A 16089-nucleotide genomic window follows, 5' to 3' on the forward strand; every position below is an offset into this window, starting at 1 on the left:
GTTGATGTATGGCAGAAGCCAACACAATACTGTAAAGCAATTATCCTTCCATTAAATTTTTAAAAATGTAATTTTTAGCATGTAGCTGAATGGATGGAGAAGGCAATGGCACCCCACTCCAGTACTCTTGCCTGGAAAATCCCATGGACGGAGGAGCCTGGTAGGCTGCAGTCCATGGGGTTGCTGAGGGTCGGACACAACTGAGCGACTTCACTTTCACGCATTGGAGAAGGAAATGGCAACCCACTCCAGTGTTCTTGCCTGGAGAATCCCAGGGACGGGGGAGCCTGGTGGGCTGCCGTCTACGGGGTTGCACAGAGTTGGACACGACTGAAGCGACTTAGCAGCAGCAGCAGCTGAATGGAATCCTATTTTATCAGTAATATTCAGAAACCTTATTTTAATAGTATTTCCTTCTAAAAAGGAGCTTGGAACATAATGGGTGGGTCTGTTTCAGTTCAGTTCAGTTGCTCAGTTGTGTCCGACTCTTTGCGACCCCCATGGACTGCAGCACACCAGGTTTCCCTGTCCATCACCAACTTCCGGAGCTTACTCAGACTCATGTCCATCGAGTCAGTGATGCCATCCAACCATCTCATCCTCTGTCGTCCCCTTCTCCTCCTGCCCCCAATCTTCCCCAGCATCAGGGTCTTTTCAAATGAGTCAGTTCTTTGCATCAGGTGGCCAAAGCATTGGAGTTTCAGCTTCAGCATCAGGTCTGTTTCAAATATTCTAATTAGAAAGAAATTTTCTTTCAGAAAATTTTTGTTTTCTCGAAAGATTTTCTTTAAAAGGAAGTAAAGAATTAAGTTCAGTATAGGTTATTCTAGCAGGCTTTGCGGCATAGATCCCCTAAGTAATTCATTGTGAGACTCCAGCATCTACCACGTTAATAAAACTGCTATTAACTGACAACTAAACTTGATAATCTTATAGTGTACAGGTCATACATAAACCAGTCCAATCATTGAAGGATTTCTGTTCTTACATACTCTATACAGTTGTAGGACTGCCCATTTTGTAGGATTGTTTTTTTAAGCAATGTCGGTAAAAATGCCTGTGAATCCTAAAAAGTGCATGCTAACTTAAAATTTGTTTTTAGGTATTGATATTTCTTGCTAAGTTGAAAACCTTCTTAACCAAATATGATGGAACCAAAAATATAATGCAGCCATGGCTAAGAAAAATCACACTCCCTGTGATTAAATTTTACTGAGTATGAACAAATTTTTTCTTGATATAGACTCAATTGTACTTTTTTACTCAAGTGGATAAATGAATGCTAAGATATAATCTAACTTTTTTTGGAAATAAAAATTCAACATACGTTTAACTGATTTTCTGATATGTTTATTTTTAATACGACTATTTAAAAATTCATCTTAATGGAAGACTTGGAAAAGGCAGATTTTACTTGGGTTGACAATCATCAAAGAATGCAGTTGATAGAGTGGCTACCATTTACCAAATGACTGTTATGTACTAGGCAATATTCTTTATTGTCTTACATTTATCTTTAATCCTTATAGTAACACTGCAGGATAGATATTAGCCCCATTTCACTGGTGAAGAAAGAGAAGCTTAATTAAAGTGACTTGCCAAGTTTTTATAACCGGTTTATATGCTCAGCAGATACTTGAGAACCTACTCTGTGCTGGCTCTGTCACTATGCTGAGACCGAGAATGCAGTTGTGAATGAGAAAGACAAGATCTCCATTCTAAGAAGCTTACACTCAAGTGGTAAAATCAGGATTTTAAAATAGCAGCGTCAGATTCTAAAGTTCTTCTTCTTAGCTTCCATATTCCCTCCCACTAAGGATACTACAGAAGAGATGGAGAAGTAGTTTTTAGTGCCACTTAAGGAAGTGGGTGGGGATGGAAACTGCATACTGGAATATGTTATAGGACAGAAATATTGGCATATGAGTATCGAGAAATATCAGGAAAAAAAAAAACAACAACCCCAAGGGCCTAGCTGTGTGGTGGGGAATGGTAAGCCTGTGCAACATGACAGACTTGTTTTCTGTAGATACACTTTAGACAGTGTATATTGCAAGAGCAGTGACGTACTTGTTGATGGCCTTAAGGATCATCTCAGTGTATGGCTCTGTGCTGTCCAACATGGTGGCCACTACCTACTTATGGCTTTCAAGTCCCTGAAATGCAGCTAGTGAAACTAAGGAACTCAATGTTAAAAAAATTTTTTTTTTTTAATTTAAAAACTTACACTTGATTCAGTTACTAGATCTTTAAGCATGTCTGGAACAACACGGGTATGGAAACCTATTTTTTTCTGCCTATATTTTAAGAAAATTATATACAGATCAAGTATTTGTGATGAAAATTTAGCATATGAATTGAGATATGCTGTAATATAAAATACACACTGGATTTTGAAAACACGATAAAAAAGAATATAAAATATCCATTAATTATTTAGAAAATAGTTACATGCTGAAATGATATTTTGGATATGCTAGGTTAAATAAAGTATTAAAATTAGTTTCAACTGTTTTTTACTTTTTAAAAAATATGCCTACTAAGAAATTTTAAATTACATACATGGATTGCATTATATTTGTACTGGAGAAAGCTGGTATAATCAAAGGAGTCCTGGTGAAGACAGTCTGGTCCATATATTACCTTTTATTTCTGCCATCAGAATATTTTCTTAGTATACATCATTATCCTTTTATCAAAAGTTATGTATTGCTCATTGTTCTAAGAATGAATGTTGTGCAAGTGTGAAAGTAAAAGTGTTAGTCACTCAGTTGTGTCTGACTCTGCAACCCCATGGACTGTAGCCCACCAGGCTCCTCTGTCCATGGGATTCTCCAGGCAAGAATACTGGAGCGAGTTGTCATACCCTTCTCCAGCAGAACTTCCCAACCCAGAAATCGAACCCAGGTCTCCTGCATTGTAGGTGGATTCTTTACTGAGCTACCAGAGAAACCCATTGTTCTTTCTAAGAATGAATGTTAAGAATCATGTTAATAACTGTGTCAACATTTCTTTCCAGAGTAGAAATATAAAATTATTTACACATGCACTTATATGAACTGTCCGTATACAAGTGTATATAACACATTTGTTTCCAGAGTACTTCCCGTAATAAGTTTTTGAAAACAGAAAGTAAACATTAAGTATTCTGTGGAACTATATTCAAGGATTGACAGGCTTGGGGGTGAAACACTTTATTATATACTATACAATATATATATTTAGGATAAAAGCAAACATTATAAAAAGTATAAAAATAGACAAAAAAAGATACAAACACAATATATTTTGGTCAGAATTTCAGATGTGTTTTTTTTTCTTCTCTCTCCCCTTTACTTCAAAAGTTATAAATACTTTGGAAGCAGTGTGTATTGTTGCACTTTTGATTTTTTGTTGTACGGTTAATGAACTTGAAAGTCTGGATGACTGGGGATCATCTATTTGGCCTTCCCATTCTTTCGTTTCTTCTTCTTTGATTATTAAAGGTTTTCCTAGAGTTTGGCCAACAAGGTTACAGACTTCTTGAGCTTTGCGCCGTGCGTTTTCTACAGCAGCAAGACAGGCTTGTCGTCTTAGGAATTAAATGCAGATATGATTAGTAAGACATTCAACAAACTGTAGGATGGAACAGTTTTGTTTAATTATTTGATAATTCATTGAAAGATGTGCTTAACTTACCGAAGGTTATCAATAGAACCTGGCATATGATAGAACTGGGGTTGGCTGATGACAACAGAGCTATCTAGCTTTTCAACAAGAAAGTTACAGATATTTTGCATTTTTCCAAATTCAGTAAATGTAATGCAGACCTGTAAATGAAATAACAGTTGAAATTATTTTCATTTCTGATTTCAAATTTTTTTTCTACATGTGAGTTAAAAAAAAGTAGAAACATTACAGTGAGGTCATTTTATAGTATGTAACAGATAAGAAAGGCCTACTTGGTACTTATAACCAAATTTTGTTACTGAATTTATTTTTGCTTATGAATTTTTTAATTTGTTTAATGTTGACTTGAACATTTTAAAAGTCATTTTAAATCAGTCAGGGATTTTTTTATGAAACAGAGTTGGGGGGCTTCCCCTTCAATTTTATTATTTGGCTAAATTCTTAGCCTGATAAATGTTTCATGACTCTTTAGACATTAGCTAGCTTCCTGATTAGCGGTAATTACTTCATGCTCCACTGCTGTCAGTGAGGTATGCTTCTTCATCCAATAGTTATTTTCAGATCTATATGCAGAAGCTCATCTATTTCATTATGCCATCTGCCTTTAACTATGTGGAAGCAGTTCTTATATATTCAGCAATACTTGAAAACTGTAGTCTTTAAACATTCTATGGAAGAAAAACTAAACCTTTTTCCTAAGGAAACTTTACACAAGCTCAGTATGTAAAACAATAAAGTACAGGTACTGAAGTACTTTATGTAAAATATATAATACGTTATGTAAAATATGTAAAACAATAATGTACAGATACTTAAGTACAGGCTGGAGTAGCAAAGAGTCATCTTATACAATACAGAACAGTTGCCTTTCATCATAAATGTTAACCATGGAAGACTGATGTTCTGACTGGTTTCAATACTTTGGATTAATTTGCTCTTTTTTCTAGTTTCTTAAAGCAGAAGCTTAGATTATTTATTTCAGATTCTTCTTCTTTTTACTATATGCATTCAATGCTAAAATTTCTCTCTAAGCCCTGCTTTCACTGCATCTAATAGTTTTTGATAGATTTTATTTTCATTTTAATTTAGTTCTAAACATTTAAAAATTTCTCTTGGGATTTCTTCATTGATCCACATGTCATTTAGAAGTATGTTGTTTAATCGCCACATATTTGGGGATTTTCCAATTATGTTTCTGTTACTGATTTCTAGTTTAATTCCATTGTGATCAGAGAGCAGACATTATATTATATATCCTTTTAAATTTGTTAAGGTATAAGTTTTGGCCTAGAATGTATTTTAGGGGTGAGGGGAGCAGAGAAAGGTTTACTGCAGAGCCAAGTATTGAGAACGGGTGGCTTATTCTTGAAAGACCCAAATTCCAAATGTGTGCTATCTTGGTGAATGTTCCATGAGATCTTGAGAAGAATTCTGTTTTGGGGGAAGTAATTTATAGATTTCCATTTTGTTGTTGTTTTTTAGTTGTTAAGTTGTGTCCGACTCTCTGTGAACCCATGGCTCCTCTGTCCATGGGATTTTCTAGACAAGAACACTGGAGTGGGTTGCCATTTTCTTCTCCAGGAGATCTTCTTGACCCAGGGGTCGATGGAACCCATGTTTCCTGCTTGGCAGGTGGATCTTTACCACTGAACCACCTGAGAAGCCCCGTAGATGTCCATTATATCCAGTCAATTGATGGTATTGTTAAATTTAACTAGGTCCTTACTGATTTTATGCCTGTGGAATCTGCCCCTTCTTTTTAAAGTGACTTTCCTTTTTTTAAAAATTATTTATTTGGCTGCATCAGGTCTTAGTTGCTGCACAAAGGGTCTTCACTGCATCATGTGGAATTTTTTGTGTGGTGTGTAGTCTGTCTAGTTGAGGCCCACAGGCTTAGTTGCTCCATGGCATGTGGGATCTTAGTTCCCTGACCAGAGACTGAACCCATGTCCCCTGCACTGCCAGGTAGACTCTTAACCACTGGACCACCAGGGAAGTCCCTGAATCTGTCCCTTTTTGATAAAGGAAGTTGGAGACTCCAACTATGATGGTGGGCTCATCTATTTCTCCTAGAGGTTCTATTAGTTTTTGCCTGATGTAGTCTGACACTCAGGAGATGCATATTAAAGACTGTTATTATTTTTTGGCTGTGCCACTGTGTGGCATGTGGGATCTTAGTTCCCTGACCAGGGATTGAACCCTGCACTGGAAGCACAGAGTCTTAACCACTGGACCACCAGGGAAGTCCCCATGGATTATTATGTTTCTTGGAAAACTGCCCTGTATCATCACATAATACCCTTCTGTATCCTTGATAACTCCCTATTATGAAGTCTGCTCTGTCTAAAATTACAATAGTGACTCTTGCTTTCTTTTGATTAGTGTTAGCATGATTAATTTTTTTCCATGGCTATCTATATGTGTCTTTATATTTAAAACAGATTTCTTATAGATAACATATAGTTTGGTGGTGTTTTTTGATCCACTGTGACAATCTGTCTTTTAATTGCTGCATTTAGACCACTGATGTTCAAAGCATTACTGATACAGCTGGATTAATATCTACCATATTCTTTACTGTTTTCTATTTGTTTCCTTTGTTCTTTTTTCTAAGTTCTGTCTTCTGCCTTTTGTGATTTTAATTGAGCATTTCATGGTTTCTTTTTTTTCTCCTTTCTTAGCATATCAGTTATATTTTTTAAGCTTTTATTAGTGGTTTCTCTAAAGTACATAATACATATTTACAACAAATCCAAGTCTACTTTAAATAACACTTGGACACAACTGAAGTGACTTAGCAGCAGCAGCAGAATATCACTTTATGGGTTGTATAACTATAACAACAAAATAATCCTAAGTATTCCACCCCATCTCTTATATCATTACTGTCATTCATCTCACTTATACATCAGCATGCGTGCGTGCTAAGTTGCTTCAGTTGTGCCTGACTCTTTGCAACGCTATGGACTGTAGCCTGCCAGACTCCTCTGTCCATACTCCAGGCAAGAATACTGGAGTGGCCTGCATGCTCTCCTCCAGGGAATCTTCCTGACCCAGGGCTCGAACCTGTGTCTCTTATGTCTTCTGCATTGGTAGGCAGGTTCTTTACTGAGCCATGGGGAAAGCCCCTTAAATTATTTGTATTTAATGTGATTATTGATATGGTTATATTTAAACTTCTGATCTTGCTATTGATTTTCTATTTGTCTCTTATTTTCTTTGTTCCCCTCTCCCCATTTTCTGCCTTTTTGGGAAGAGATTGAGTATATTTTTTATTCTATTCGATATCCTTCATTGGTTTCTTTACTGTAACCTGTAGTTACTTTAGTGTCTGCTTTAGAGTTTACAGTATATACATGTTTAATTTATCTCAATCTACCTTCAGGAGATACACCATTTCACACATAAGAAACTTTAAATATCATACTTCTCTTTCTCCCTTCATGCTATTGCTGTTGTATGTTTTACATATGTTATAATCCCTAAAGTTCACCATTATTTTTGTTTAAACAATTATTTTTATATAGGTGTAGAGTTATAGAGATATAAGAAAAATATCAAATCTACCTATGTAGTTACCATTTTCAGTGTTCTTCATTCCTCTCTGTAGATTCCTATTCCTTTCTGGTACCATTTTCTTCCACCTACCCAACTCTGTTTAACATTCCTTGGACTGAAGGTCTATGGTAATGAATTTTTTCAGCTTTCTGAAAAAGTCTATAATTGGCCTTTGATTTTGAACAATATTTTTGCTGAATATAGGGGAAATATAAGATAGGAAAAATATGATTTAAATGCATAAATCAAATATAAATATGATTTATACATTGGACAAGGAAATGGCAACCCACTCCAGTATTCTTGCCTGGAAAATCCCATGGACAGGAGCCTAGCAGGCCACAGTCCATAGGGTCACAAGAGTTGGACACGACTTAGCAACTAAAACCACTAAAACCACAAACCACGTATAAAATATTTCACAACAAAAATGAAGAGTTGAGAAAAGATTAGATGAGAAATATTATGGAAAATACCTGAAACATGGAAATGTGCAAGGAAAAGGAGAGGGAAAACTGTTTATACTACTTTTCCTATAGACTTTTTAATAGACTTTTATTGGATGCTTATCGTGTCCCAGGTTTTTAAAATCTCTCCAACACTGAAACTGTAACAAGAAAACAACATAAGAAGTGGAAAGACAGATAAAGGAATTGCAAAGCCAAGGTTTTACTTCAACATTTCCCAGGTGGATCCCTAAAATCATCATCATTGTTGTTGTTTAGTTACTAAGTCATGTCCAGACTCTCTGCGAACCTGTGGACTGCAGCCTGTCAGGCTCCTCTGTCCATTGGATTTCCCAGGCAAGAATGCTGGAGTGGGTCACCATTTCCTTCTCCAGGGCATCTTCCTGAGCCAGGAATTGAACCTGAGGTGCCTACGACGTCTCCTGCATTGCAGGTGGATTCTTTATTGCTGAGCCAACAGGGAAGCCCAAAATCATTATTTTTAAAATTCCTTCAGATAGTTAATATTTAAGTGAAAAAATTACAAATTTATTCAAGTAAATATAGGGACAACAGTGTATTATGATAATTACTAACTTAAGAGGTAAGAAGCCAGGATTCTAATTTCCATTCTAATTCTTGTGATATGATCTTTAAAAAGTCTGAGCCTAAGCTATCTTAGCCTAAAGCCACACCCTTAAATTTAGGAAAAATAATATATTATCTGCCTGAAGGTAGGACCAGGTGATTTCTTGAGGTATTTTCCACCTCTAAAGCCAAAGGTTCTCTGATTGGATTAACAAGAGTCCATTCTAATCCACTCTTGTTTGTTTCCTGTGGCAAGGAGGTGGTGTGACTAAGCACACACTCCAAGAAGTTTGGAATCAAAGAGACAGCGGAATTCTAACCTGGCTGTAACTACTTATAACATACTCTGACTTCATAAAGTCCTGATCATAAAATCTTTGAAGATAAGTAAAAAGCTCAACAGTTGTAGGAACTCAATGTTTTCATTAATTGTGTGTAAAAAAATACACAATTTTTTCAATTTGTGCAAAGGTTGAGTAGTTTTTATTTTTAAATAAATCTTAACACAAAATAAAATTTGTCTTGTGAAACAAAAGAATGTTGAAGTCTTTCAATCCTTTATGCTATGACTATTAATTTGCGATTTATCTGAGGAGAAGAAATTTTTCCTCTGTAGTGTTTCTTCCTGTTGACTACATGATAACATTACGAAAATTTTGTTCAGGTGGCAATTAAATGCTACTTCCCTCTTGCTATTTTTATTCCATTTCAAAACAATTTCTCTTAAATCTCACCCAGATATGTTAACACCAAAAATGATTTTGAGAAAAATGATCTTTTATCAACACCATGAGAAGTATTTCTCCTGTACTTGACTTTCAAGAATAAAATTAAATGCAAATTGTCCCCACAAAGTCATGCTGCTTCCAAGTATTTGTGAAGATAATACATACCTCTGCTTCCATGTGATAAGCATTTTCTAGCCTTTTAAAATCCTTTGTCACAGTTACATTTTCTGACTGAAACAGAAAGTACAAGAATATGATTACTAAATGTTTGGCTACTAAATGCAATTACTCTAAAACATAAAGTATAAACCTGTACTTATTAAAATCAGAATAACAAAATATGTGAAAAGAACTGGCTTGCCTAATGCTTTAAAACTTTCCTAAAAAAAAAACATAAATTCAGAAACCTAAAAATATTTGCTGATATTTCATAATTGTCATTCCACTTGTAATTTTTACATTAGCTAGTTCAAAAAGTATGAACTTAGGGTAATATATATCTGAAGTATTATTTGTACACAAAACATTCTGAATGTTGTAGGGATGTTAGAGTTTATAAAATGTTTAACTTACAAATAATACTAATTTACTGAACACATATATAGTATATAACTTTGGGCAAGTTACTCAACTTTTTGAGACAGTTTCCACACTTAGAAAATTGTGTTACACTGCATGTGAGGTAGCAGGTAGAGGGGCCACAGGCTGAGCCACTGGAGTTTGTCGGGCTGAGCAATTGGAGCTTGTCTCTCCCTCCCCCAACATTTCCGGGAAAAAGATAGTGGCAGGAGCAGAGAGGAACTAAGCCCTGCTGGAGGAAAAAGATGACCACATCTTTCATACTTCAGGAAAAGGAGACCTCCCTGACTGTACATGTGCAGAAAAGTTCCTAGGGGGTCAACAAAGAAGGGGGTGCTAACCCATATGTTTTGCCAACCCCTCAGAGACCCTTGTGCTGGAATCCATGTTGGCCAAAAGATTCACATTGGACAGGGCGGAGTCAGATCAGATATGGGAAATAAGCAAGATAATTGGCTAGAGGAAAACAAAGACCTGGAAGAAGGCCCCTATTTAAGCAATTCAAACCACACCTTTAGCGCTCCTCCTTAGCAAAGATGCCCTGACTCTTCTCTGAGTGTGTAGCTCTCTTTACTTCTGTCCTAAATAAACTGCTTTTCTTTGTGCTTTTTCACAGGTATGGTGCTTCTAATAATCTCTGCCTGTTTTACAACCTTGGTCTCTTAGTAACATTCTTTTTTCAAAGAGGTCAAGGGCCAGGGCTCTGCTTCTTTCTAGTCAGTAGCCCCTAGTCGTCTAGTGGTTAGGATTCCTGGTTTTCACCCAGCCAGAACAGGTTTGATTCCCAGGCAGGAAACTAAGATCTTGCTTCAAGCTGCCACTGACTGCTGCTCCCTCTGAGATCACATTGAACTGACTTGAAGATTTAATGAAAAGTTGTGAATAAAATGCTTGACACAGAAGGCACTCGGCAGAGATGCAATACCATTATGATATAAACATTTCCTGAAATACTGGACCTAAGCCAGCCTATTCTTAGAAAAGTAACATTAATGCTTTTTGATTCTCTGGGTAAGTACAGGGTATGTAATTCTGATAAAAAAGTTGAACTTCTTATTTATGTTTCAAAAGGGTTTTAAAATTTAGTGAAATGAATTCTTGACTTACTCCCACTTTTGGGGATAGGTAGAACTTATATTTTATAAATGTTTGTATCTTTAAAAGTATATGCTAAATAAAGATGACGATGCTCAATCATTTAATTATGTTATTTGGGAAAGGATTTAGATGCACATGAATTTTAAGATATACACTAATTTCAAGCCATTTATAGACCTAGAAAATTCTAAAAAGCTTTAACCTGAAAATCTGAACTTAAGTTCCAATTATAGCTCTGATGTCAGTTTCAATGAAAATATTAATTAATTTTTGTGATAATATTTATCATGGTGATAATTATTCATTGTAGAAAATTACAGTATTGATAAATATAAACTAAACCAATGCTGTATACATTGCTTAAAGTTGAAAACATGAACCTTGATACATGAAACATGTCAGTTAGTATTCTTTTATGACATGTAAACATATCTTCTATTTTCTTAGATGTCTTTTTTCAGTTTTTCGTCACTTCACTTGATAAATATACATAAGACTTCTGACAGAAAAATTATTAGAGAAATAATTTTAGGAAAGGTAGCAGAAAAGAAAGTTTCTTTTATTGTTTCACTTAACATTATAGTTTTTATAAAAATAATATACACTAATTAATGAATATCTAATACTAGAGAAAGAAGTCTCCAAACCCCTTATATTAATATTTCAGTAAACATTTAATTAAATCATCTATCCATGCACATAAAAATTTGTAGATCTATGTGCAGAATTTTTTATAAATGAAATTATACTCTACATGCTGTTCTGTAAACTTTTAATAACTTCTACTTTAGAAAAATTTAAAGTCTACAGAAAAGTTGCCAAGATAGTATAGAGTTCCATATACCTCAGTTTCAGGTTTTTCTGATGTTATCATTTTTTTATTACTATGGTACATATCACTGCAGTTCAGTCGCTCAGTCTTGTCCGACTCTTTGTGACATATACACATATATCCACAATTGTTTCTGCATCTATCCATCTGATATATACTAAGCTAAACATGAGTTCATACTGATGTTTCTAACTCTAATTAAAAACCACAGAGTTCATTCTAACCTTCCTTTCTTATCTGTAATTTCCTCTCCAGTAGTTAGAAACCTCATTTCCCTCAGCCACCAACCACCTATTTTTCAAGCCTACTATACATACAAAGCAGTTTCAGAACTGTAAACCATGGAAAAAACATTTACTAACTAGAGTACAGAGTTTATGTATCTTTTATCTTTATCATTAATTTCTAGTAAAATATAATTTTCCAAACTTACTTAGAATACTCTGCTCACCTTCTGTCCCCATGTTCAGTGCCATTATGTCATTCATTTGTAACAGAGTTAGGTTCATTTGTCACAGTCTGGGTTCTGTCCTGGAATTGATCTCTGTTTTTTTTTTTAATTTGCATAATTAGCGTTCCCTTTTTGTGATTTAGTTTTATGGGTTTTGACAAATGTATTCACCACTCCAGTACCACACAGAATAATTTTTTCCCCTTGAGAAGTTTCTCTGTGGACCTCCTTTATAGTTAACCACTTTGCCATCAAACAACCTGTCCACCGATTTATGTCCCTATAGTTTTCCCTTTTCCAGAATGTCACATGAATGGATCATAGAATGTAAACCTTTTGAATCTGTTTTTTTTCACTTATAATATTTAAGATTTGCCCATGTTGTTCTGTGAATAGCACCTCTTTATTGCTGAGTAATTTTCCAATGCATGGATGTAACAGTTATCCATTCTGCTGTTGAAAACATCTTGGCTGTTCCAAGTTCTAAAGTTTTAGTGAGTTATGAATAAGCCTGCTATAAATATTCTTGTGCAAATTTATATGTGAACGTAAGTCTTTGATTCTCATGTGGATTAGTGGTTCCTATAGCAAGTCTAACTTTGTAAGAAGCTGTAAGACTGTCTTTCAAAGTGGCCATACCACTTTCTTTGCAGTCTCACCAGCAATGAATGAAAATTTCTGTTGTTCCACATCTTTGCCAGCATTTGCTGTCATCAATGATACTGGATTTTAGTCAATCCAATACATGCATAATGGTATCAAATTGTGGTTTTAATTTGCATTTCTTTAATCACAAATAATGTGGAGGATCTTTTCATGTGTTTCCTTGCCATTTGTATATATTCTTTGGTGAAGTATATGTTCAGGTTATTTTGTGCTTTTTAATTGAGCTATTTGTTTTCTTATTATTGAATCAACCATAAGATCAAATAAAGCAGTACTTTTTATTTTTAAGGGCTTTAAGTACAGTAACTTACCCATTTAGGAGAAAACAAAACCCTTTTCCTTATATCAAAATAAATTCCAAATGTAGTAAATATTTAACGTACTATAAAGGGTCCCTAAAAAGTCCAGGAAATATGAGTTAATAGTTATGTAGCTTCAGGCTTGCAAAGGACCCAATAAGCATTACACCAAAGTCAGAAAACTTTTTTTTTTTGCAGGAGAAATGTTTATTTGAAATGAAAAACAATAAAAACAGTAGTACTTTAACCAACATATGAAGCAGAACAAGAAAACAATAAAAACAGATTACATTAGTTCTTACAAATTTGGGGATTTAAAAAACTCTTATCATTTAGCTTTAATCTCCTTATGAGAAGCTTTTTTTATGAAGAAAATAAAACTTCGAAGAGTTTAAGTGATTTACTAGAAGACTCAAAAATATCGTGAAAAATTGTACTAGTAAGAGAATTTAAATCTTTAAAATTTTTAATGTTTAATACTGCAAACAAGGTTACATGGCAAATATGAAATTGGGAAAATTTTTGCAATATATGAGATAGTTACTGATAATCTTAATTTTTAAAGTTCTCATAAATTTCAAAAGGAAAGATAACAGAAAAACAGGAAATTATTGAAAATGCAGTGATCAGGAATGTTTAATAAGTATTTTATGGTTGAATGAGTAAATATTGCTTGGAACTTTAAAACATTTTTCCATAAAAACACTCAAAATGAGGTCATGCCTTCACAGGTGAAACTATATATAACCATAAAATTATATATGATCTATATGATAGCTGAATAGTTTATTAAAAACCATTTTCTAAGTAGACATTATGTGAGGAGTATGAAACATAACCCATCAATACAAAGCAAACAAGAGACAAAATGATCTCCACTCTGGAGAGGTTTAGAATATGGAGGAGAGACAAGGAGGGTAGTAATTATAATATAAAGTGATATATTTTATTAAGGGTGGTGAATGGGGTATGGTACGCAGGGAGTAGTGTAGGAAAAAAGTGCTCAAGAAGTGAACTTGGGCTGGTTTTTAAAGGAAAAAAGAGGGAAGTCAGTCCATGAGGGGAGGAGATGACAGGAAGTGACAGAGTTAAGCTCCATCTATTAAGTGAAAGAGTTTGGAATATGAGGGGCCTTTTCATCAGGGGAGTGATGTTTATAAACACAGATTTTAAAGTTTAAAATGAATAAAGATTTTGTGAAGACTCATTAAATTCACCCTGAAATGTAATATAAATGATTTTATTTGTATTTTCTACTGAACAAATTATTTACCACTGCTTTCCTCCATCAGCAGAGATAATCTGGAGATTACTGACCTCTGCCATGTCTTGAACACTAAGTCTTTAATGTAATTACTTTAAGTTGGATGTAGTGATTGATCCTGTTTTACATATTCGAAGTTGCAGCCATGTGAGCTCCGTATACATTTTAAGCAAAAAACTTAAGAATTAGTTATATTATTCAAATACGTCTGCAGCACTGGCAGCAGTTTTGGGGAGAAAATATATTTCTATATATTAAATTCATTTTATTCACATAATTTATAATTAGCAGCAGATCCTTCTAAACTGTAAAATCATTTAGAGACATCTTTTCAATATGACTTTTAAAAGAAATCTATGTTTATAAATGCAATCTATGTTTATAAGTACAAATAAAACTTCTCCTTAAAATAAAGACTTGCTTTTTCAGGGTGTGTCATTTCTAACAAGAGCACTTTTAAGAACTCAGTGTTGTGGGAACACAAATCACAGCTCTGGCCTTCAGGCTACTCTGTAATACGAGGGATCTGAGATAGCCTATGAAGTCTGTGCTTTCTAATTCTCTTTCATTCTAATTATCTGGAGCCTAGGCTAGTTGAAAGAAATCTAGATTTCGGTTTTCAGAATACAGGAGTTCAAATATAACCCTGGGTGTTCAAAGCATTATTTGACCTCCTTAAATCTGGAAAGTGGAGATGTTAAAACCTGCTTAACAGGGGTGTTGTACGAATTAAATAAGACTCATTCATTTTTTTTTTTTTTTAAGTGGGCTTAGGGCAAGATTTATTTAATGATTTGTTTCAGGAACATCTCTGGTAAGAAGAGGTATTTCATATATGTGGCATGTACAATATACTGGCTTAATTTTCTTTTTTAAGCTAAAACTAAACAATTCGGAGAAAATTTTGAGTCTTTATAAAATGAAAATGGGTACAATATTCCCCATATCCCGCCCCAGCCCCACATTACTTTTTGCGAAAAATACCGAAGAATCACTTCATGTAAAGCTTTCCCAGGCTGGGAGGAGGGGTGCAGAATAAAAACAAAAAAGTGATTCAGTATCTAGCACACTACTTATGCAAGCATTTACATCTTACTGTTTGAAGGTTAACTGTTCGTCATTTCAAGGTTAAAAACAAATTACTGCAACAAGTGATACCAAATAAAACCCCACTCAATTTTAATTCTTGTTTTACAAGGCACTGCGGCCGATAATTACTTTCCCTTAGAAGGATGGGCTGGGAAAGATTGAAGGCAGGGGGAGAAGGGGACGACAGAGGATGAGATGGTTGGATGGCATCACCGACTCGATGGATGCGAGTTTGAGTAAACTCCGGGAGTTGGTGATGGACAGGGAGGCCTGGTGTGCCGCAGTCCATGGGGTCGCAAAGAGTCGGACACGACTGAGCGACTGAACTGAGGAGGATGGACCAGAGATACATTCAGCCAGGTCCTCGCGGCCCCTCACGCCGCCGAAGACACAAAGGTGTCTAGACGCTCAAAACCCTCCCCGCCCCTACCCTCCGCCGCCGGCTTTTCGCGGTCGGGCTGGAAGCTCCTGGCCGGCGGAGCTCTCACCTGCACGCCCTGCTGCCGGAGGCTCTGCGTGATGTAGTCCAGGCGGCGGCAAACGCTCTTCTTGGCCTCGGCCGCCGCCTCCTTGGTGCTGCTCACCCGCACGACCACCTGCGCCCGGTCGGGGCTCGCAGACACCTCCGCGGTGCCGCTGACATGCACCTCGCGGGTGGGAGTTTGGGCTGGCGCTGAGGAGAGAGGGCGGCGGAGGCCGGGCAGCGTCTCTCCATCCGAGAGCAGATAGTTCTCACGGCCCCGGTCGGTCCAGGGAAGCAGTTCCACGAACACCCGCGACTGAGGGGTCTGTTGTAACGACATAGCGACGGCAGCTTGGCTG

General features: G+C 35.8%; 1 protein-coding gene across 1 annotated transcript; it reads right to left on the bottom strand.

Moving 5' to 3' along the window:
• Positions 1–1334: 1334 nt before the first annotated feature.
• IRAK1BP1 (interleukin 1 receptor associated kinase 1 binding protein 1) lies at positions 1335–16087 on the bottom strand. Its single transcript, XM_006075223.4, has 4 exons — positions 15756–16087; positions 9155–9220; positions 3679–3809; positions 1335–3571 (listed from the first exon to the last, which is right to left on the bottom strand). Exons 1-4 carry the CDS (start codon positions 16068–16070, stop codon positions 3301–3303), a joined length of 783 nt encoding a protein of 260 aa, XP_006075285.1. The 5' UTR covers positions 16071–16087; the 3' UTR covers positions 1335–3300.
• Positions 16088–16089: the final 2 nt, after the last annotated feature.

The sequence above is a fragment of the Bubalus bubalis genome, chromosome 10 (genome assembly GCF_019923935.1).
Source record: "Bubalus bubalis isolate 160015118507 breed Murrah chromosome 10, NDDB_SH_1, whole genome shotgun sequence".
NCBI classification, from domain to species: domain Eukaryota; kingdom Metazoa; phylum Chordata; class Mammalia; order Artiodactyla; family Bovidae; genus Bubalus; species Bubalus bubalis.

What these genes read in the sequence shown, in the direction of transcription:
- IRAK1BP1 (XM_006075223.4), bottom strand. Translation starts at nt 16,070, where the DNA reads ATGTCGTTACAACAGACCCCTCAGTCGCGGGTGTTCGTGGAACTGCTT. An exon ending in TCCGGCAGCAGGGCGTGCAG is followed by an intron (nt 9,221 to 15,755) that starts GTGAGAGCTCCG and finishes TTTCTGTTTCAG; the next exon opens with TCAGAAAATGTAACTGTGAC. An exon ending in GGTTCTATTGATAACCTTCG is followed by an intron (nt 3,572 to 3,678) that starts GTAAGTTAAGCA and finishes TTAATTCCTAAG; the next exon opens with ACGACAAGCCTGTCTTGCTG.